The sequence below is a fragment of the Nicotiana sylvestris genome, chromosome 8 (genome assembly GCF_000393655.2).
Source record: "Nicotiana sylvestris chromosome 8, ASM39365v2, whole genome shotgun sequence".
NCBI lineage: Eukaryota > Viridiplantae > Streptophyta > Magnoliopsida > Solanales > Solanaceae > Nicotiana > Nicotiana sylvestris.
In genome coordinates this window covers 129280219-129304905 of record NC_091064.1, presented here as the reverse complement: position 1 = coordinate 129304905, position 24687 = coordinate 129280219, and the positions used below count along the sequence as shown (strand labels likewise).

Below are 24687 nucleotides of genomic sequence, written 5' to 3'. Positions count from 1 at the left end.
AACACCTTAAATAAAGCTTTTAAAGAAGTACTAAAAGAAAATTCTCTTTTTTTTGAAATTTTGGTCCTAATATACTTAAAGGAACCATAAAAAAAATTTATTTTAAGTCCTAGATATTAATTGCCTAAAGGAAAAACAACCTCAAAAACCTTTCTTTTATCCATTTCTAGAATTAGTAATCTAAAGAAAACTTATAACGGAAATATAAAATGCAATATCTCTTTTTTTTTTGGATTTTTGAGTTACAACACATGTTTTTCAAATATAAAGAAGAAAATACAATAACAAAAGACTTGACATTATTGTAGAAAACTAGAAAGTAAAAGACGGACATAAAATGAAGAACGGACTCAAAACATAAAAATAAAACAAATCTCCATAAGCAACTCCTGATTGAGCGATCCTGACTGGATGGTCACGAGGTGTCTGTCATGCTCAAACTCCGGTAAATAAATTCACACCTGTATGATAAAACTTTAAACCAATACTATGTGAGAAAATAACACTCCCTACTGGACACATGCAAGACATGATTGAGGCTATTTTTGCAAAATGGCTTATTTGGCCAAAAGGTGGCTAGAAGTGCAAAATTTGGCTAAGACCCGCAAAGCCAAGAACCTAAGATTTACTAGGAAGATCGGACCCTATGTGGGATGCCTACGTATCATGCCCCGAAAGATGAGAATCAGGTATGCGTAGTTCGGGCAGATAGGATACGGGCGAGAAGTAAAAATAACAACTAATTTAGAGAAAATATATTTTTTTTGCTTTTTTTTTTTTTGAAAAATGATGAAACATGTAAACTCTTTTTTTTAATTTTCTTGTTCCCCTTTTTTGATTTTTGATTTTTGAAAAATGATGAAAAAGTATAAAAATCTTTTGAATTTTCCAAGCTCTTTTTTTTCTCTTAACAAAATGTAGCAGAAAACATAATAGGCCCCACTCGCTTTATCTTCACACTTCACCCTCTCTTTTTTTCTCATTTTTTTATTTTTTTTCCATTTGCCCTCAACTATCATTAGTCCGCCAAATGACCCTTTTACCCTCGAAGAAATGCAACATGTAGCACATAGGATGCATCAAGATGGTCTGTTATTTTGGGTACACCTGTCCTAGACGGACCCAACCCCTGTGTTGAGTCCCCAAAGTCAAAATGCACATGATGCAAACAAGCGTTCCTACTAGGGATCCGGCATAAGGTATTGTTATACTAGGTTTAAAACCTGGGTTTATTTGTTCTAGACCTGGCTTACCCGAGCGGACAACTCGAGCCGAGAGGGGGCTGCGTACCGGTAACCAAAAGATCATCCGGCTTTGCAACTTGTCCGAACCTCGTTCTATTTGGAATAGGACTCTAACAGAAAGAAGTCACGACCAGCGTGCACTCCTCAGGAGAGAGACGAGAGGGGTTTCGTAGCAATTTATATAGAGTTCAGATAATATCAAAGCGGCAAAAAGCAACATTTAGCACATTAGGCCCAAACATGTAAATAAGACCAGATAATAAATAAAGCCCAATATAACAATTATCCTAAGCTCGAATTCTTGAACCCTGAACCAGAGATTCTGGGTTCGGTCCCCAGCAGAGTCGCCAGAGCTGTCACACCTCCTTTTTACCTACACCCCGGAAAGATGTATAAATAAGGGAGTTTTTCCAATTTAAGTGACAATCGAAACGGGATTATTTTATTTAAAATTCAGAGTCGCCACTTGAGATAGTTTATGGTGTCCCAAGTCACCGGTTTAAATCCCGAATCGAGGAAAAAATTGACTCTGTATTACAGTCCGCGAATCAGAAATCCGAGTAAGGCATTCTGTTAACCCGGGAGAAGGTGTTAGGCATTCCCGAATTCCGTGATTTTAGCACGGTCGCTCAACTGTTATATTCAGCTTAATTATCTGATTTTAAACAATTATAAACCTATGTGCAAATTTTAACTTTTAACCGCTTTTATTCAATTTTTAAAGAAGATTGAACGTCGTTTAAAATGTGTCTTTGGATCGCGCCGCATGAAATGCACCCGCAATCCTAAACATATTTTATTCAACGTTGTGGAGAATTGAAATTGGGTCACATGAAATGCGCACCCGAAATTAGAATTAGATAACACAGCTACATCACGGGAACCGTATCCGTAGCCATGATTTATTCAAGAGTTTGACTAATTTTGCTAAAATTGGTTGAGATTAGAGGTCACACAGCTCGTGGAATTAATGCGTGGATGATTTGAGCCCAACTCATAAATTGCAGGTGTATCATCATTGAAACCCAAAACTTGCTTAGAACACTACATCAATATAACAAGAGTATGGCACTAACTAAAATTATGTATTGTTTGTACCATTATGGAGTTAAGTGCCCACACAGTGCATCAATCTAGAAACAATTCTTTTATTTTATTTGTCATAAACAATATTGTACTACTGCAACATGGTCAGATTCAAACTTAAACAAATTGAAATCATGAATGAAAAGCAAAAGCACATAGCGAAAGCAAAAAGCAAAAAGTAAAAGTAAAAGTAAAAGCAAAAGGGTGCTATTATTTTTGCCGCTTTTAATATTTTGGGAAAAATTTAAAGTTATTTAAAACACATCGTAAGCCATGCTACATAAATGCACCCGCGGTTCGGAACACATGTTATATAACATTGTCGAGCTTTGGATTTGGGTCACATAAATGCGCACCCCAGTTTAGGAAGGTAAATTATTAAGTAGCGCGCCTAAAGCGACTACGCCTTTTCGAATTTGCGAGGGCCATGGAAATTCAACTAAATAGCACGCCTCCAATTCTAAGGATTCAATTATTCAAAATCAACTAAATGAGGGCAGCCATCTTAGCTGTTGGAAGTCAGTAGCTTTTGAGGCTAAAGCTAAAGATCTCAAAATTCTAGGATTCATTTCAATTAACATGCCTTCCCCATCAACTGGATTTATAGCAAACAGTTTTCACTTTTTAATTTTGAACTAATTAAGCTAAAAATAAAAATGAAATCCTACGAAGGGAAGAGTAACCAAATTTAAAGCAGATTTGTTATATTTTTAAAATAAGAGGTGCTGTGATTTAAACAAGAAACAAATCAATACACAACACATAGAGCAATCAACACCATCACATTTAATTTAAATTCAACCATGGTCCAACCAAATCAGTGTACACCAAGAAACAACATTTCAATGTAAAATATTTACAAATTAACAAAATTCGTCATGGAGATCGAAAGCAGCAGAAATTAAGAATAAAGAAATGGAACCTCTTTAAACGACCAACCCGAGACGGTGTACAAGAACTCGAACAGAAAAATTTTCCGGACCAAAACTCGAATCTCGACGGTAGCTCGGACGGAACCTCAAATTGTCGACAAATCGAACGGAACTGAACTGACCCAATGGATGGAGCTAGCGACGTACGAAGGGGCTTTAATGGAACTCAGACTTAACTGAAAAGCCACTGCTTTTCGACGACAACCAAAGAACGAGAAGAAAATAAAAGAAACTTTTCACTGTTGCTACTCTCGTTTCCGGCGAGATCGACGGTGAAAGAAGAAGAACGATGGGGATCGTTCTTAATTTTGGCTGCTGTCGATCTCTCTTCTAGGTTGCTCTCTCATGGCTACTACTTTTTTTGTAGGAGAAGATGATGCTGGGGGGTCTGTGTTGTTGATGCCCGAAGAAAGGGGGTCTATTGCTTTTGTTTAAATAAAAAAAGTGACGATTGGAATTGGGGGTGGGGACCTTTTTTTGTTAATGGGAATGCACTATCTTCCCTTTTTTTCGTATTCTCTTTTTATATTTCCCTATTCCCAGATCTATATCTTTCTTCCACTCTCGTCTGTTCCCCTCTATGTAGTGTGTGTATTATTTTTGGACTGAAGAATAATGAGAAGATGCCTTGTGGTCCCCTTGGCAAAAGAAACGTGAGTGGGAATTGAAGATGGGGTGCATGTGAAGTTTGTTATGTAGAGATAAGGAAGTATTTTGGCAAATGAAAACTTTTGATTGGTTCTTTCTTTTTGTCTTCTCTTTTAAAAACTAATTAAAAATACTACATTACTATTACAAATTAGAAAAACACAAGAAACTATTAAGGAAAAAGTTATAAAATTGCTAGTCTTACCAAAATTAGACAAAAATATATTTTTGTGAATTTCTTTTCTTTTGCGAATGAAATACATCTTATATCTAAAAGTGTAATTTTTTTTGTAGTATTTTCTTTTCTTGATAATAAATAGTAAGCAAAATGATCTACTCTTGCTAACTAAGTAAAAAAAAGCAAGGTAAAATTATTACACTCAAATCTCTAACTCAAAAATTGTACCAAACTAAATAAAACCTTTTCTTTGGTATTTTATTATTATTATTATTATTATTTATTTATTTATTTTTTTGAAACTTTTCTTTCTTTGTAAATGGCAAATACAACTAATACTCTAAAATATGTAACTCTTTTTTTTTTGTAATTTTCGTTTTCGTGTAATAAAAATAAAGTAAAAGAGTAAAAATTAGTTGAAATAGCTATATTAGGCCTAAATTAAATATTTACGTACTAAAATATAAAAAATCTAGGGGAAGGTCAAAAATCACATGTCTACAGTATCCATCGGAGTGTCAACAGGTCTACAACCTGTCATTCATGTCTCCTCAAGAATATCTAAGGCATACTTCCGTTGTGAGATCATAATACCTGAGCTAGACTAAACGACCTCAATACCCAGAAAATACTTTATTCTGCCCAGATCCTTAGTCTGAAAGTGCTGAAAGAGATTTTGCTTCAATTTACTAATATCATCCTGATCATTGTCGGTAATAACAATTCGTCAACATAAACGACCAGATAAATATAGATATTTGAAGCAGAATGTCGATAAAATACAAAGTGATTAGCTTCACTACGAGTCATGCCAACTCCTGAATAACTATGTTGAACTTACCAAACCAGGCTCGAGGAGACTGCTTTAGACCATAGAGGGACCGGCGCAACCTACATACAAGGCCACTAGACTCCTCCTGAGCAAAATAAACAGGTGGTTGCTCCATATAAACCTCATCCTCAAGGTCGCCGTGAAGAAAATCATTCTTAATATCCAACTGATAGAGAGGCCAATGGAGAACAACAGCCATGGATAGAAAAAGGTGGACTGATGCAATTTTAGCCGCAGGAGAGAAAGTATCACTGTAATCGAGTCCCAATATCTAAGTATACCCTTTGGCAACAAGACGAGCCTTAAGTTGATCAACCTGGCCATGTGGACCAACTTTGCTTGCATACACCCAATGACAACCAACAGTCGATTTACCTGAAGGAAGAGGAACAAGCTCCCAAGTACCACTCGTATGTAAAGTAGACATCTCGTCAATCATAGCATGTCGCCATCCGGGATGAGACAGTGCTTCACCTGTAGACATAGGGATGGAAACAGAGGACAAAGATGATACAAATGCACAATGGGATGATGATAGACGATGGTAACTTAAACCGACATAATGAGGATTAGAATTAAGTGTGGACCGTATACCTTTTCATAGTGCAATCGGTTGATTAAGAGGAGACAAGTCCCCAGTATTAGCAGGGTCAGGTGCAGGACATGAATCAGCTGGGCCTGATGCTGGGCGCGGACGACGATGATAAGTCAGGAGTGGTGGAGCTGTAGAAGGTTGAACTGGACTAGGTGGTGGCACTGGAGCTATAGTTGGTGGAACTGGACTAGGTGGTCGCACTGGACTCGGTGGTGGCACTGGAGCTATAGGTGATGGAGCTGCAACTGGAACCGTAGGTGGTGGAGTTATGGAGGAAGATGAATAGGAGATAAGGACTGAATCTCCAAAAGAAGGAACTGGTAGCACCTCAAAAATATCTAAGTGATTAACTGGACCTGTGAAGTATAATTGGGTTTCAAAGAAGGTAACATCAGCAGACATAAGAAATCGCTGAAGGTTAGGAGAATAACATCGATATCCTTTTTGCATTCTCGAGTAACCCAGAAATATGCACTTAAGAGCACGAGGAGCTAACTTATCTTTTCTTGGAGTAAGGTCATGAACAAAACACGTACTCCCAAAAACAGGGGGTGGAAGAGAGAACAAAGGTAAGTGGAAAAACAAGACAGAGAATGGAACTTGATTCTGGATAGTTGAGGATGACATACAATTAATAAGATAACAAGATGTAAAAATCGCATCCCCCAAAAATGCAGCGGAACATGAGATTGTATGAGTAGGGCACGTGCAGTTTCAATAAGATGTATATTCTTTCTTTCAGCTACCCCATTTTGTTGGGATGTGTACGAACAAGATGTTTGATGAATAATCCCATGGGAGTTCATAAACTGCTAAAATGGGGAAGACAAATACTCTAGGGCATTATCACTACGAAATGTGCGGATAGAAACCCCAAATTGATTTTGAAATTTCAGCGTGGAAGGTCTGGAAAATAGAAAACAACTCAAATCGATTTTTCATCAAAAATATCCAAGTGCACCTGGAATAATCATCAATGAAACTGATAAAGTAGCGGAATCTCAAGGTAGAACTGACCCGACTAGGACCCCAAACATCTGAATGGATTAAAGTAAAATGTGACTCTGCTCGATTATCAAAATGCCGTGGGAAATGGGAGCGGGTATGCTTACCGAGCTGACATGACTCACACTCTATAATGGACAAATGAGATAAGCCAGGTTTTTCTGTAGCCAAACACAGGAAAATAAGAATATCTTGTGAAATAGAGCTGTAAAGCATTAAACCAAAGGTCTTGTTTCTATGAGATGATTGTGGATTTTAATTTTGACATGACTATTGTTCTGGCTTCACTATTAGATGGAAGTGACTACACCATGTAAGTAAAACATTGGGCAATCATGTTGCCAAATTTCGCAGTACACTAGTTAAGAAAGTGATATGTCATTTTGAGAACATAAGGTGCAACAAAAATAAAAGAAATAAAAACTAGGATTCTTACTGTTCATTCAGCATGCTATCCACACTGCAAAGGATGACGACAACCAAAGGAAGGGGACCACTAGTAAACAACATAATTTCAAAGTTGAGATATATTTGACCATAATCAGAAATACAGACAACAGATCAGCAAACTAAAAGTTCATGATTGAGACGAACTATCATGAGACATTCTCGAAAGCTTCTTTGTAATTTCGTGCAAGTATCATATAGGGTGGGGTATGATACACTTTACTTTCAAGTTATTAACCCACCATTACCACGGGCTGAAATGGCCCAACAAACAGGAATTAGAGATTCCGTTTACCTAATAATCCACAGTTGATGTGAAAAGATTCGAGCAAAGCCCAAAACTATAAGTGGACAAGTTGAAGAAATTGCACTTCTCAAATTCCTGAAAAATTAAGAGATTATTAAGAAACTGCCAGATTCTTTATTGAAGGAGTAAAAGAAGAGAATCAATTAGATACTATAGACCAGAAATTAAATAACAGTTCTAAACTTCTGAATGAAACAACATGATCTGATTGTACTTCCATTACTTATATCAGAGGAATAAAAGTAATGGAACAGAAATTCTCACATTCATAATGAAGAAACATGATCTGACTGCATGTTTCAATATGAACGCACAGGTACAGGGGAATCAGTTATGTACTGTAACATGGTTTTCCGGAAAAATATTGTTTCTTGATGAATCAAGAGAAAGCATCAAAGGTGACTAGTTGAAAGATATGCTAAGCACCCCAAAGAATCAATTGGAAATTCATGGAATGAAAAGATCATCTAAGAAAAAACACGACAGCGGTGTACCTAATACAGGGGAATCTGTAGCATACTGTTTCCAGAGCTCGATAAAAAGAAATTAATATTCTGAATATTTTGTAGAGCAAAAACATGTGTCATTTTTGTCAGCGCTGCTAAATGAAACCTACTGAAGAACTCCAATACTGATTTCAAACCCCGTAGGCCTCACTCAAACTTATTAGACTCAAACAGAAGATGCAACAAATTAAAGGGAAATGCGTAGTAGTGAAGAGTTAAATGATGTTGAAAAGTATACTTTCAACATCCTTTAGAAATAAAACCCCTTGATAGAAGCTTGAACATAGCAGACAATTAGCAAACTTAGACACAAAATATATGTCACTGTGCAATTCTAAACATATAATCAGCACTAATCTGAAATTATTACAAGAATAAGCCTAGACCTACTTCTTAGCAACGTACAAAGACCACATATAGATAGCAAATTTGTAGGATTTTTCTTTTGATTAATTTACATTCAATATTCATGTATTTATATCTTGTACATTGTATTAGAGACAAGCCCATCCCTATTACTATGCGTCCCAACGGTAGGCCCGAATATTATGTTGTCCAGCTCCAGTTGGTAAGTTTGGGTGTGCAGGGGTGTTAAGTGCCCCACAATGATGGAGGAATGGGTTGTTTGTCTCCTTACATGGGTCTTTGGAAATCCTCATTTTGGAAATCCTCATGAGCTAGCTTTTGAGGTTGAGTTAGGCTCACTGTCCATTTCTTCCCAATAATGAAACTGAAAAGCATTCCACTGGCAGCATCTAAGTTGCGCGGACTCTTCGATTTTGGTGCCGTCCCCGTCCCGATACTAGATGGGGACGGGAGCGGGATACGTCCCGGATTCAGTCAACTGACTTCGGACACTTTGACCAGAGTCCATCGACAAATTTGGGAGAAAATTGAGATTTTGATTTCTCAAAATAAAAAAAAAATAGATTTACGAGAATAAAAGAATAATGTCCATCTTGGAGAATGAAAGAATAAATTCTACAATATTCGTGTTAGTTTTTCACAGTATATCTCTCAAAATTTACAATATTTTTATAGTTCTATTTTTTATTAGCCGAATCCCTGCACCCGTATCCATATTCGGATCCGCACCCCTGAATCTTAAAATTGAGATTTTGCCGAATCCGACACTTGAATCCGTCCCCGTATCGGATATCCGTACCCGAGTCCGAGCAACTTAGGGCAACACCATTCTTTTAATGCCTTCTAATCAATTAAAAATAAAAGAATTCTGTGCATCTTATTTTTTCCATTCAAGCACCTTATGAATCTGATGAAAAGCCAAAATGTCAGTGAGTTTTGGACATCAAACATCACATCCAGACCATAAAAAAAAATTCTTTTTGTATGGGATGTTGGTGAGGATGAACATGACGAGGTTTTATTGCATTACCTAATTAAAAGAAAAAAAATTCTTTAGCCATCCACATTCTTTATTAAGGGCATCATTATTGAGTTATCATTGAAGCTTTCTAGGTGCAAACTAAACTATAGAAATTCGGCCTACTACCGTGATTGAGTGGTGCTATTTTCAACTCTAATCAGTTAGCCATAAACAAAGCGTGCAACAAATAAACTAGGGGAAAATATCAAAGCATGGCAAGGGAAAAGTCAGTTCAAATAACAATTCACTCTGCGCTGTATTTATTTTTCTTTTGCTTTCCACCAGCTATTTTGACATGGTTCATTTACATGCACAATTAACCAGCTTGGTTGCCACCGAGAGATCATAGGAGTAATAGCCTGAATACTCTTAAGAGAATTATACCGGGCCTGGTCTGTGTATATATTATCCTCCCCAGACCCCATTTGTGGGAGTACATTGGGTCTGTTGATGTTGTTGTTGTTACTCTTAAGAGAATTAGGCCAAACTATATAGCACCATCTGCAAGAGGTAACATCTCATCAAAGCTCATGATAAAAGTTCAAATCGAGAATCATCACTTACATTTTTGCAATTCCACGTGCTTGCCGTAAAACCAATGCATTTGCCACAATAAACGAACCTACTCCAATGTCCATCTGACATAAGAAGGTAAACATAAGGTGCCTAATTTCAGCTCCATTTTACATTACATAAAAGTTTCATGAGAAAGTATTAAGTTGACAACCAGTATGAAGAACTTAAACAGAAACAATGAATCAATGATGTTGAGCTCAATCCTGTGAGGCTGAAAAATGAAGGAAGAAGCGAGAAAAGAACTTTCATTATGACAACTTGCAAGTAAGCCATTTTTGTGAAAGCTACCCCGGATTCGTTTAACATGTCAATGCCTAAAATGAGACAGAAGAATCAAATTTCAGAACCATACAAGGTAACTTGCTATATTTGGAACAACATGAGTGTAGAAAGAGTAACACTAGCAATGACATAAAACACTCCTTATTTATTCTAGAAACAATCGCACCAAATCATCCATTCTGTTCCTTCCAGAAATAACCCTTAATCTTACAATGGTTTAAATGTCAAACAGAGATTTGCGAAGGATAGCTCAATCCTACTTTTGTAGATTCTTAAAGAAACTTGATGCAAAGAAAATAATAAACTGATGTAATCTAAAACCTAGCTCCAGTTTAGTTAAAAGATCGCTAGAACTGCGTTTAAGTCTTATAACTAAGCAAACTGCAGGTTGGGGTGCTCCGCATCACTCAGGCGGCACATCAGTGCACGCACCATGGTTTTAGTAAAAGTATGGCAAAGAATCCAGATAGTAGTTTACCAAGCCAGTACCATAGGTCTCTGCTTTAGCATATCTTCTAGGAAAGATCTTGAAGTCAACAGCCAGAATACATACGCATGTCAGAAGATTCTGCAGCAATCATCCCTAAAGAAATAAATAGTAACTCCAGAAATGAACGGTGATTAAAGTAGATGAAAGCATTACGTAAATAATGATTATTCTGCATACCATAGAAACCCTATATGCAGATATATTTGTCCTGAGAGATCGGACCCCCTCTTCCTGAGAAACAGAAAATCCAGATCAGCATTGAACATGAAGTACCTTTACATACAAGAAGCCACATGAAATACAAGTAAACAGGTTAATGGAATGGCGATAGAATTCTGGATATCAGATATGAATTATGTGATTGAACACCTTCTAGCTACAATGAAGAAAGTCACCATCAAGGTCATCACAACTGCATTAATATATGTCCAATCTGCCAGAATCTGAGATCGAATGTTATTTTATCTATTATGAATATCAGGTATTAAATGAAGTTGTCAAAACTTAAGATCATTTAGCACGCAGGAAACAGTTACTACATCAACAAATGACAAGAAATAATAACAAGTCAACAACTTAATCTTTTCTCATATTCATTCAGATGTCAAACAAATAGAGAACTTATTGCTTCACTCATTTGACTTGATAAAATGAAACATAACCACTGTTAGTATTATAGCGCAGACGGAGAACACTTACAGTTAAACATAAAATGGCTGGAAAAACAATCCAGAGGACATCAAGAGTCACCGCAGCAAGATATGATCCCATGTTCTTATTACAAACAACCACATTAATGTTATCATCTTTCTTTTTTGATGTTCCAATGTTATCATCTTTCTTCAACAAGGCCTCTGCAGAATTAGGACCTGAATTGAGAAACAGAGACAATAACACTATGTTAGCTTCATATAACTGAAACTGCATGATCAATGCAAACTCCTTATAGAGGATCAGATGCCTAACAAGGGGGGTATAGTGAAAAAGTAATGGACCTAGAAACAAATGAAAAAGAAAAGGAAATGGAAATAAATAGCAACTAGAGTCACAAACGCAGTGTTAGGATTTCTTAAGTGAAACAGTATAACCAATCAAGCACTTATCAGTTTCAGCAACAATGATCACCCTAAAGGGTACAGGTCTTCAAGAAATTTATAGACCACTACAGGACCAACACATTAGTAAAAGATTTTAGTTGTTGTAAAATTGATAAAGACTTAATGTATTTGTTGTTTTCTCCGAGAAGACATTTTTATTTTCACTTAAAGGCGTTACGAGATTGCACCCAAGGGTGTGTTCTAGAGGTCAATGAAGCAAGAGGAGAATTATGAGGTCTCGGGTTCAAATCCCAATGGAGACAAAAACACGGTGATTTCTTTCCATCTGCCTAAGCCTCGGTGGTCAGAGTTACCTGATACCTGTACTACTTGGAGGTGACAGGTACCCGGTGGAATAACCAAGGTGCACGCAAGCTGGCTCGAACTTCACCATCATTACAAAAAAAAAGCATTACGAGACTCACTCACAACTTCATAACTCAGAGCTTGTTTTGGTCAAGTGAAAGGGGTAAGCAATTATTCGTTTGTTCTTGTGTTTGGAATTCTTGCGCTAGGATTTTTTCGTTTCATCCTCTTGTTTCAATTATGTTGTTCAAACTCTCCAAAAATATTGTCGCATCCATGTCGGATCCTTAGTACACTACTTTTGGAAGATCCGACACGCACCCGACAATATTTTTAAAGAGTCCGAGCAAAATAGGCTTTAATGGCTTTTTTGATCTAGAAAGCTTCCACATGCTCTTTCTCCGCAATGAAAGAGAAATACATATCCTCATAACTTGTTTTAATATGTCCATCTCCTTTCTGTAATTCCTCTTCACATTTGTAATATCTATAAGGCAACTCAACATTTTTCTTTTTGGGGGTTGAAAGAAATTGAGATAACAGTACATTACCAATGTTAGGTGCAATGAATAAGCAAATTTCCACTGCAAGAACAATACAATATCAGATTGTTATTTTTTTTTTTTTTGAAATAACGGTAGTGTCTTGACCTGCTTGAGCGCACCTCAACTTCCACCGGGTACTGATTGTTTTTAGCTCCCGTTTGGCCATAGATCCTGACTTCATTTTTTCAAAAGCATATTTGAAAACATTGTTTTTTAATGAAATATGATCATGTTTTGGAAAAAAAAAAAATCAAAATTCCAAGTTCCCAAAAACTGGTTTAGGGCAGTTTTGGGTGACAATTTTTCTTCCACTCACAAAACCTCAACTTTTTTTCAAATAAAATGCATGTCCAAACACAACTTCAACTTTCAAAAATTATTTTTCAACACGACTACAAAAACTCTTTTTTTAAGTTTCAATCAAATCTATGTCCAAACGCTAACTTAGTTTCTAATGACCGCTTGAGAAAGGCCACACTAATGGTATTTCCTCAATAAAGTACATTCGTTGCTGCTTGGTTTCATTCAGAACCTTTACATGAGAAATAGACCTGAGGTTATACGAAAACTCTATTTTCCCAGTTTTATTCCTTCAAATTTATTCCAAGTCCCGTTCACTTACTCTGAACATGTAGTCTAGAATATTTAGCCTACTTTATTTTAAGTATTCATACTCTTCCCAAACTAATCATTAGTCCAAGAGAGTGTCCATAGTTCTGCCAACTGAAAGACCCAAAGCCCTTCAAAAAGCCTTTTCACAGACCCCAGTACAATAATGACTTATTAACATACTGATAACTTGATAACTTGTTAACATGAGGTCTCCGGCTTCAAAATTTGCTCTTTCAATACTAATTTGTCTTAAAGTATTTTGCATGACAGCAAAGAGATATGCTCAAAAGCTGCATTGACTTAATTATTTCTTGTTAGTGGATCTAGTTGAGCTTTTTTCGCCCAAAAACTAAGAACCAGTAGGATGTCTTTTTGGAGGATAATAAAAATGAGTCTTTAAAATTCTAAGAGTTTATTATTTGATTCCAAAGCAACTCTATCACTATGAAAGACAGAAAATAACACAGTGGGTGATTGAATTTGGAATTATGTCCAGTCCTTTCTTTACTCTCTATCAGTCAAAATATAACAAAATAATAACCTTCTCTGTTTCTTTTGTTCAAAAATGACAGCAAATATTCAGATTCCAATAAAAAATTAATCCACCAAAACAAAAACAAAAGCTAGGTGATTTTCTCCCATCAATCTAAGTCTTGATGGACAACTTTACGGGTTACCTATGCTGGCAGAAGACTAAATAAATTAGTCAAAGTGCATGCAAGCTAGCCCAAACACTATCATTATAAAACTAAATAAGCAAATAGAAACTATAAGCATTAAAATTTTATCGAATTTAAATCGATAAAATAATATGGACTATATTTTAATATGCTAGTCCAAATAAATATTATTGGGCTAATGTAATTGAATTAGTTATATAAGTCCAATATATATGGATTAAATAAATAAGTCTTAATCCATTGGGCTAACCCATTTAATTGGGCTAAAGTGATGAGCCCACTTCATTAAGCCCAAGATGTCATCTTCCTAGAGGCCCAGTTTGGTGCCACGTGTCAAATGACGTGGCGCGCCAAGTCAAGCGGAAGAGCCAATAGGACCATGCCACGTGTCAAAATGACAAGGCATGTCCAGTCACGCTAAAAGGCCAATGAAATCGCGCCACGTGTGCAAGTGACATGTTCTGGCCAATCAAATGCAGCCATGTCACACTTCAATTTGATTGGTCGGAAAGAGTTTGTTCTTATCACAACTCTTCCCTTCCACAACTATAAATAGGGGTCTTCATAACTCAGAAAAGAGACCAGAAGTTATAACAAGAAGCAAGAAAGAGCTCGTGGATCAAACGCTGCAAATTCCCCCACAAGTTTCAGGCTTCAAGTTCAAGTTCAAGAAATCAAGTGCAAGTTCAAGAACGAAGAACAAATCAAGGTCAAGTTCAAGCAATCAAGCTCAAGAACAAGATCATCGTTCGAGGCAACAAATACATATTCAAGATCAAGCTCAAAGGCCCTTGAATTTATTTACTATTGAAAAGTAGAATCACAGGATTTATAGAGATTGTACACTCATATTATTCGAAATAAAATACTACGATTGTTGCGATATTTTTCGGTCTTGATTTTATTTCTCGACGCAAATTTATTGTCTACAAATTCTGGCACGCCCAGTGGGATAATCTCTACCTCTCATCTCAACTTTAAAATCACCAAAGTTCAAGAACATTGAAATGGCTTCGAAGAAAATCAACTCCAAATCAACATCCACCAAGGCTGCTAACTCCAGGTTCTATGCTGATGTGGAAAACATCCTCGATGTCACCTTTGGAAGCTTCGGACCAGTTACGAGGAGCAAAACAAGCTCTTTAGGACAACAAGCACCCCAAGTGCCGTCCGCATCAACCCCTATTTTCGAATCTTCATCCTCAAAAGGAGCAAGATCTTCCACAAATGCATCTGAAGGAGGAAGCGATGTTGCTGAAAAGATCAAGAAAACTCTTGCTCTGCTTGACCTCTCCGGCTCCAAGCACTCTGTTGTGAAGGAAGATGATGATGCTTCAAGCGATGGATCCTCCCCACTTACACCACATAGCGTGAGCCAGTCAAGGATCAATCTGTGTGAAAATCCATGCTACTCTCCGTCATCGACGACAATCATGCAAGCCATGGTGACAAACACTTCATCTATGGAGGAGCAGTTGGCAAACTTGACGGAAGCAATCGCTGGCTTGACCAAATGCATGCAAAATCAAGAGGCTAGAATTGACAAGCTAACAGACAGGGTGGGAATCTTGATGGAAGAAGAATCTACCCATGCACCCGGCAAGCTCCCAGAAGTTCTAGAGAGTGACTCTCCCCCAAGACAAGCAGCATCCACTAAGTCTATCCCTGTCTCATCTGAAGGAATGATTCCAATCGATCAACTGAAGGAGTTCATCGAAGGAACCATTAAGAACAAATATGAAGTTGCTGCCAAATCCTCCCTTACATATGCAAGCCGTACACTGCAAGGGTCGATATGTTGAAGATGCCTGCTGGTTATCAACCCCCAAAGTTTCAACAGTTTGATGGTAAAGGTAACCCAAAGCAACATATTGCGCACTTCGTTGAGACGTGCAACAATGCTGGGACTTATGGAGATTACCTCATCAAGCAGTTTGTTCGCTCGCTAAAAGGAAATGCTTTTGACTGGTACACGGACCTCGAGGCTGGATCTATCGACAGCTGGGATCAACTAGAGCAAGGATTCCTCAATCGCTTTTATAGCACAAGACGCACGGTGAGTATGATAGAGCTTACAAATACTCGTCAACAAAAGGGGGAACCAGTTATCGACTTTATCAATCGTTGGAGGAATGCAAGCCTCAACTGCAAAGACAGGCTTAGTGAAGCTTCAGGCATAGAGATGTGCATCCAAGGCATGCATTGGGGATTGCGCTACATCTTGCAAGGTATCAAGCCTAGCACATTTGAAGAACTTGCAACTCGTGCCCACGACATGGAATTGAGCATGACTTCCGCTGGAAATGAAAGGCTACCCATCTATGAAACTCGCAAAGTGAATGACAAGCAAGAAGTCAGGAAGTGGGGCAAGTTCCCAAGTCTGAAAGCAAAGAAGCTATGAATGTCAATACGTCACTTGTGAAGTTCAAGACGAAGGAGAGCAAGAAGCAGAGTATGAAATTCACTTCGTTTCAAGATAAGCCAAGTGGAAAGCTGACTCTAAAAGAAATGCAAGAGAAAGAGTACCCATTCCTGGATTTTGATGTGCCCGCCATTTTCGAAGAACTCCTCGAGTTAAATCTCATCGAGCTTCAGGAGATGAAGCGACCAAATGAAGTTGGGAAAACAAATGACCCAAACTACTGCAAATATCACCGACTTTTAAGCCACCCTCTAGAGAAGTGCTTTATCTTCAAGGATAAAGTCATGGACTTGGTTGGCGAAAAGAAGATCGTGCTTGAAGATGAGAAAGCAAGCGCAAACCAAGTCTCTATCACCTTTGGCACATTCAGTCCCGATGAATTATGTAATTTTAAAGAAAGTAAAAATGAAGAATTACTGGAGAGCAACAAAGCTGAAGTCAAACAACCTGATGATGATGAAGGTTGGACGTTGGTGAATCGTCGTAGGCGCCACAAAAGGAGCCCACAAAAAGAATTAGTGGAACAACCAACAAGGAAGATGATGGTCAAAAGACCAATAAAAAAGAATCCAGTTAGGCATTTGAAGAAAGCAAAAGTGAAGATGCACCACCCTCAAAAGCCACGAAATCCAGTGACTTTGGAGGAGTTTTTACCAAGTTGGTTTCGCACGAAGATTTCCCATGAGGGCATTGGTGCCTCTTGTTGCCATGCTGACAAAGGGAAAGAAAAGAGTGATGACCTACCATTGGCACCATCTTCGGAAAAGCCCATCGAGTCCACTCCTCAAGAAGTTAATGCTTGTGAGAAAAAGATCACGTTCACAAATGATGATCTTTTGCTAGGTGACACTCCTCATAACTGCCCATTGTACCTGGTTGGCTATATGCGCGATGAAAGGGTAAATCGGATTTTGGTTGATGGAGGATCCTCAGTGAACATTTTGTCAATCCATATTGTGAAAGAACTTGATATTCCCATGAACGAACTCTCAGAAAGTCGTGTGATGATCCAAGGATTTAACCAAGGGGGGCAAAGAGCCATAGGCGCGATCAGGCTGAGAATCACTATTGAAGATATGCAATCAAGTGCATGGCTGCATGTGATCGACGTGAAGACTTCATACAATGTTTTGCTTGGGAGGCCTTGGATACATGAGAATAAAGTTGTTCCATCTACCTACCATCAATGTTTAAAATACTACGAGGGTGAAGTCGAGAAGACGGTAGTTGCCGATGATGAGCCATTCACCGAGGCTGAGTCACACTTTGCCGATGCAAAGTTCTACTTGAAGAACCGCATTGTGAAGGAGCTGAAAGTTGATGATGGTACGAAAAGCAAGAATGACAAACCCATAACTAAAAGAGCTGATGTGACTATTGGTAAAGCCAAAACTGTTACTAAGGAGGTACCTGCCAACGTGAGTAAATCTCATAAAGGGGGTATTGCATCTTATGGAAAGAAAGTAAGTCCCGCGCTCCAATATATCCCTAAAAGGAAGAAAGACGAGGGCGGATCACATAATCTCCAAACCAAGATGCTAAGGGAGTTAACTCTTCCGGTAAAACGAATTGAGGTAGTAAAGTTGTCCTCAAAGCCGCTTGCAGGGTTTGTAGCCCAAAATCGTTTGCAGAATGTGGCGCTCTCTACAAAACGAACAGATGAAGGTTTCGATCCTAATGCTTACAAGCTATTTGCAAAAGCTGGATACAATCCCAACGAGCCGTCAAAGTTAGGGAAGCTCCCATCAGAAGCTGCAACAAGGCAACCCCGTGAAGGTTTGGGATACAAGCAACAGTCACCAGTGCGCATCTCAATAAGAAGGGCAAGTAACAATTATATCACTGTAGAAGACGAATCTGCCGCTTTTAATAGGCCTTCTGTCTTTGATCGGCTTGGAAAATCAACTGTGAGAACTTCTGTATTTGAGAGATTGGGTCCATTAAAGAAGGGGAATAAATTCCAGAGAAATCATCGAAATACAAGAACACCCGCTTCACCCAAAATTCAGGAGATATCTAAGGATTTCCAAAGTTTGGTTCCTTCCAGAATGAGGCGACAAACAAAACTGGTGGTTTCATGTGAAGAAGTACTAAAGGTAAAGCCATATACTGTGGAACGTAACAAAGATGGAGAAAGTGTAGGTTCTTCGTATCATATCACTGTACAAGGCGAGAATGGTGTTTCGTCTTCGATGGAATATAATGTGGAATTGGAGGATGTTTCGCCGTGTTATCACATATCCTTCAATGATGGGGACCCTCGAGAAGATGAAGATGCGAAAGATGCGAACTTGAAGAAGGAGTGAAGACGACAGTTGATGCCTTAAAAGAAGTTAACCTTGGCACCGATGAGGAACCAAGACCCACCTACCTAAGTGCTTTACTAGAAGCTAATGAAGAGAGCACTTATATTGAGTTACTCAAAGAATTCAGGGATGTCTTTGCTTGGAGTTACAAAGAGATGTCTGGCTTGGACCCGAAAGTAGCAGTCCATCACCTTGCAGTCAGAAATGGTGCTCGCCCTGTTAAACAAGCTCAAAGGCGTTTTAGGCCAGACTTGGTTCCCCTGATTGAAACTGAAGTTAACAAACTCATTGAAGCTGGATTTATTCGGGAAGTTAAATACCCAACATGGGTTTCAAGTATTGTCCCTGTAAGGAAGAAGAATGGCCAGATTCGAGTATGCGTTAACTTCAGGGACCTCAATAATGCATGTCCCAAAGATGAATTCCCGCTTCCTATTCCAGAGCTGATGATCGATGCTACTACTGGTTATGAGGCAATGTCTTTCATGGATGGTTCGTCGGGCTATAACCAAATTCGCATGGCACCAAAAGATGAAGAGCTTACTGCATTTCGCACCCCCAAGGGTATTTATTGCTACAAGGTAATGCCTTTTGGCTTGAAGAATGCTGGTGCTACTTACCAAAGGGCTATGCAGAATATTTTCGACGATCTTCTCCACAAGAATGTCGAATGCTATGTTGACGACTTGGTGGTGAAATCAAGAGAGAAAGGGTGACCACATGAAAGACTTGAGGATGGTATTTGAATTGCTCCGGAGGTACCAACTTAGGATGAATCCGTTGAAATGTGCCTTTGGAGTTACTTCTGGAAAGTTCCTTGGTTTCATTGTCCGACATCGAGGGATCGAAATTGATCAAGCCAAAGTGGATGCCATTTTGAAAATGCCTGAGCCTCGAGATATCCATGAATTGAAGAGTCTGCAAGGAAAGCTAGCATACCTTAGAAGATTCATATCAAACCTGGCCGGGAGGTGCCAACCATTTAGTCACCTCATGAAGAAAGGTGTTCCTTTCAAGTGGGATTAAGCTTGTAGCAATGCCTTCGAAAGTATCAAAACCTACTTGATGAAGCCTCCACTTTTAGCAGCTCCTATACCAGGAAAGCCATTAATACTATACATTGCGGCGCAGGAAAGGTCTGTTAGAGCATTATTGGCCCAAGAAAATAGTGAGGGAAAGAAAACTCTCTTTACTACTTGAGCAGGATGATGACACCTAACGAGTTGAACTATTCGCCAATTGAAAAGTTGTGTTTGACGCTAGTCTTCTCAATTCAAAAGTTGAAGTACTACTTTCAAGCTCATGTTGTCCGTCTTGTTTCTAAAGCAAATCCCATTAAGTTCGTGATGTCAAAACTTGTTCTTAGTAATCGACTAGCGAGATGGTACCTCCAATTTCAACAATTCAAGATTTTGTACATCCCTCAAAAGGTTGTAAAAGGACAAGCATTGGCAGACTTCTTGGCAGATCATCCGATACCTGATGACTGGGAGCTAACTGATGAACTACCTGATGAGGACGCAATGGTCGTTGAAGTTCAACCCCCATAGAAGATGTACTTTGATGGTGCTGCGCATCATGGGGGAGCCGGGGTGGCATAGTATTTGTCACTCCTCAAGGTGAAGACTTGCCCTACTCCTTCACCTTGACACAACTCTGTTCCAACAATGTTGTTGAATATCAAGCATTAATACTTGGGCTTGAAATGGCCGTTGATATGAAGCAATTGCAATTGCAAGTCTTTGGTGACTCCCAGTTAGTGGTCAATCAGCTTTTGGGTAGTTACGAGGTTAAGAAGCCTGAATTACGCCCATATCATGATTACGCAAAAAGGTTGATGGGGTGGCTCAACGATGTGACTATTCAATATGTACCAAGGAAAGAAAACAAGAAGGCTGATGCTTTAGCCTCTCTAGCTTCATCATTAGCCCTGCCTGACCAAGTGCAAGTTACCGTCTGCCAAAAATGGGTAGTACCGCCGCCAAATGAGGTCAAAGGTGAAGAAAACGAACTCAAGCATCTTGTTGCTGTTTCTGAAGTTGAGAAAGAAGAATGACAACAACCCATTATCGACTATTTATGCTATGGGATACTTCCAGAAAATCTGAGGAGAAGGACTGAAATCCGTCGTCCTGCACCTCGCTTCCTTTACTATAAGGATACTCTATACAGAAGGTCGTTCGAGGGAGTACTCTTGCGATGCCTAGGAGAAGAAAAAGCTTTCCAAGCTTTGCAAGAGGCACATTCTGGGGTATGTGGGTCACACCAGTCCAGACCAAAGCTCCACTTCCATATAAAAAAGGATGGGATATTATTGGCCAACGATGGTAAAAGATTGCTTGGACTACGCTCGAAGATGTAAGGCTTGTCAATTCCATGCGAATTTTATTCATCAACCTCCTGAAATATTGCACCCGACTGTTGCATCCTGGCCATTTGACGCTTGGGGACTGGATGTTGTTGGACCACTGCCAAAGTCCTATGGTGGGCACCTATACATCTTGGCTGCAACTGACTACTTCTCAAAATGGGCTGAAGTTGTTGCTCTTAAGGAAGTAAAAAAGGAAAATGTTGCAAGTTTCATCCGAGTAAACATTATTTATCGCTTCGGCATTCCTTGTTACATAATAACGGATAATGGAAAGACATTCGATAGTAGGTTGATGAACAGGATTTGTGATCTCTTTGGCTTCAAGCAACGTAACTCTTCGATGTACAATGCTACCGCCAATGGTCTAGTTGAGGCATTCAACAAGACTCTATGCAACTTGTTAAAGAAAGTTGTCTCCAAATCCAAACGAGATTGGAATGACCGTATGGAAGAAGCTCTATGGGCATATAGAATGACTCATCGCACGCCAACACATGCGACTCCTTATTGACTCGTTTATGGAGTCGAAGCCGTCTTGCCACTTGAGCGTCAAATACCTTCGTTACGACTAGCTATTCAAGAAGGGATCACTGATGAAGAAAATGCTCGACTTCGATTAGCAGAGTTGGAAGCTCTTGATGAAAAGAGATTGGAAGCTCAACAGAGTCTTGAATGTTATCAAGCTCGATTGTCTCGCGCCTTCAATAAAAGAGTTCGTCTGAGATCCTTTCAAGTAGGAGATCAAGTCCTTGCCGTACGAAGACCATAATTACTTCCCATAAACCTGTAAGGAAGTTCACTTCAAAATGGGATGGGCCATATGTCGTACAAGAAGCTTACTCAAGTGGGGCTTACAAGCTGGTTGATGCAAATGGTATGAGGATCGGCCCTATCAATGGCAAGTTTTTGAAGAAGTATTATCCTTGAAGTTGCAATGCTCCTCGACGTACGAGCCTAAACTGTAAGTCATGACGCTCCTCGACGTACGAGCCTAAACTGCAAGTCATGATGCTCCTCGACGTACGAGCCTAAACTGCAAGTCATGATGCTCCTCGACGTACGAGCCTAAACTGCAAGTCATGACGCTCCTCGACGTAAGAGCCTAAACTGCAAGTCATGATGTTCTTCGACACACGAGCCTAAACTGCATGTTACTACACTCCTGGCCCGCAAGAGTATAAACTGTGTACGGCCCAAAAAAAAAAGTCCGCTAGGCATAAAATCTTGAAAGAGGCGGCCTAGGCAAAAGTTAGGACGTAAAAAAAAATCCACTAGGTTGAAAATCTCGAAAGAGGCGGCCTAGGCAAAAGTTAGGACATAAAAAAAAATCACCCAGTCTGAACTACGGTATGACTTGATCCTCTTCACCGAGGTACGTAGGCAGCTTAGAGTTTTATTCTAAGTTTAGTCGCATAAGTTCAAAAGATACATATTGTCCGAATTGTTGTTCGAATGAAGTATGAAGGAATGTAAGATCAAGCTGAAATGCCATCCTCCTACTGAACTTTGACCTCATTTGATTTAAAGGGGCAACCCTCCATGGTAAATTGATATCTTCGATGGGCCGATTTTAGGAGGATGTCAAGTATTTGCATTGAAGTCCAGGGATTCTCTATGTCTTCAGGTTCGCCAAACCTTCAAGTTTGTTGGTCTCCAAGTCCGCCCTCTGCCTTATGAAAAAAAGGAAAGATAAGAGAGACATCAAAAGGAAACACAAGTATAAGCAAAGGATTGTTTGGCAAAACGTTTCAAATTCAGTGAGACTTGAACTCAAGATTTTTGTGAGAATATGGCTCTTAAATTTCGATTGATGGCAAGTAAGACATCTTCCGATCTCGAGGCTTCTACACCGAGATATAAATTTTTTGGTGAGACTACGCAAATCTGGAATTGATAGCGTGGTGCAATATAAAGTTGATTTCAAAATATTATCTGGCGCGATTCTGAAGGTTTTTGATTCTGAGTATTGGATATATTTTAGATATTGAAGTCATCAAACGGTTCATTATTTGGACTCTCCCAAGGCAAGATATGAATCATTTGTTACAAGCACGTAAAGCTGAAAATTATGTGACTAAGATAAAAGTCGAACAATGTAAAGCAAAAGAGAAGCTGAAATATTTAAGCCCTCGAAGTCTCCAAGTTGAAGTCTTCAAGTGTATTCAAGTTGAAGTCCCCAAGTTGAAACCTTCAACCTCGTCGGTCTTCAAGTTGAAGTCTTCCAATCCGCCGATCTTCAAGTTGAAATATTTAGGCCCTCCAAGTCTCAAAGTTGAAGTCTTTGACCCCGTCGGTCTTCAAATCCGCTGATCTTCAAGTTGAAATATTTAGGCCCTCCAAGTCTCAAAGTTGAAGTCTTCAAGTCCGTCAGTCTTCAAGTTGAAGTCTTCAAATCCGTTGATCTTCAAGTCGAAATATTTAGGCCCCCAAGTTGAAGTCTTCAAGTCTTTCGGTCTTCAAGTTTCAGTCTTCAAATTCGCCAATCTTAAAGTTGAATTGTCTAAGCCCTCCGAATCTTCGAGTTGAAGTCGGCAAAGTCCGCCAAATCTTCAAAGTTTTCCAAGTGTTCAAGTCGATGTCGTCTTCGAGTTGAAGCTTTATAACTTTCCAATCTTAAGGTGGACATATAAGTCCTTTTGCACCTTAAGTTGGCCTCTTCGCGGGTTTGTCCTTAAAAGGAACTATAACTTTCCAATCTTAAGGTGGACATATGAGTCCCTTTGCACCTTAAGTTGGCCTCGCCGATAGTCGAGCCACATTGAGAGTAATCTCTCCAAGAATCGGGCCATTTTGAGAGTAATCTCTCCAAGAATTGGGCCACGTTGAGAGTAATCTTTCCAAGAATCTGGCCATTTTGAGAGTAATCTCTCCAAGAATCGGGCCACATTGAGAGTAATCTCTCCAAGAATTGGGTCACATTGAGAGTAATCTCTCCAAGAATCGGGCCATTTTGAGAGTAATCTTTCCAAGAGTTGGGCCACATTGAGAGTAATCTCTCCAAGAATCGGGCCATTTTGAGAGTCATCTCTCCAAGAATTGGGCCACATTGAGAGTAATCTCTCCAAGAATCGGGCCATTTTGAGAGTAATCTCTCCAAGAATCGGGCCATTTTGAGAGTAATCTCTCCAAGAATCGGGCCACATTGAGAGTAATCTCTCTAAGAATCGGGCCATTTGAGAGTAATTTCTCCAAGAATCGGGCCATTTTGAGAGTAATCTCTCCAAGAATTGGGCCATTTGAGAGTAATTTCTCCAAGAATCGGGCCATTTTGAGAGTAATCTCTCCAAGAATTGGGCCACATTGAGAGTAATCTCTCCAAGAATTGGGTCATTTTGAGAGTAATCTCTCCGGTAGTCGGGCCATGAAAGTAATCCCTCCGATATTCGGGCAAGGATGAATACTCATCCCCTTACACCCCAAAATTGTCTTCTTCATGCATGAATCATCTTATTGAAGAAGAACAAATCCTTCTCGTTTGACCTACAAGAGAAAAAGAATAACAAAGGAAGAAAAACACAAGAAAAAAAGAAGAAATTACCTTCGCGTCAATGCTTCTAAATAGTTAAAAGTAGATGCAAAGCGGCTTTCACATACTGTGTATTAATATTGTGAAGTGGAGAATACGGTGCTATATATAGCCACGCATAGAAGCTGTCTACATGATTTTGTTCGATGTGGGATCGGTAGCTATCAATATTGAAGAAGAATTAGGTCTTCTACGCAATTGGGAAAGCTACTGGCGGTGGAAAGTTTCCCTAATACATTTGGAGTTGGACAAGCCATTATCCAATACTACCGTAGCTTTTAACTTCTAGTAGGATTTGGTAAAGAGT

General features: G+C 39.0%; 1 protein-coding gene across 7 annotated transcripts; it reads right to left on the bottom strand.

Annotated features, from left to right (window-relative positions):
* Window positions 1-335: 335 nt before the first annotated feature.
* LOC104210844 (uncharacterized protein At4g17910-like) lies at window positions 336-24687 on the bottom strand. 7 transcript variants are annotated; one of them, XM_070153312.1, is made up of 7 exons: window positions 12569-12666; window positions 11215-11384; window positions 10693-10746; window positions 10515-10593; window positions 9732-9805; window positions 7263-7349; window positions 336-474 (listed from the first exon to the last, which is right to left on the bottom strand). In XM_070153312.1, exons 1-6 carry the CDS (start codon window positions 12642-12644, stop codon window positions 7263-7265), a joined length of 540 nt encoding a protein of 179 aa, XP_070009413.1. In that variant the 5' UTR covers window positions 12645-12666; the 3' UTR covers window positions 336-474. The 7 variants fall into 7 exon arrangements, 5 of the variants coding, with proteins under 5 accessions (XP_070009413.1, XP_070009412.1, XP_070009414.1 ...); XM_070153311.1 differs by having other exon boundaries at window positions 341-474; window positions 10504-10593; XR_011401616.1 differs by lacking the exon at window positions 336-474 and adding an exon at window positions 4508-5394 and having other exon boundaries at window positions 5515-7349; window positions 10504-10593.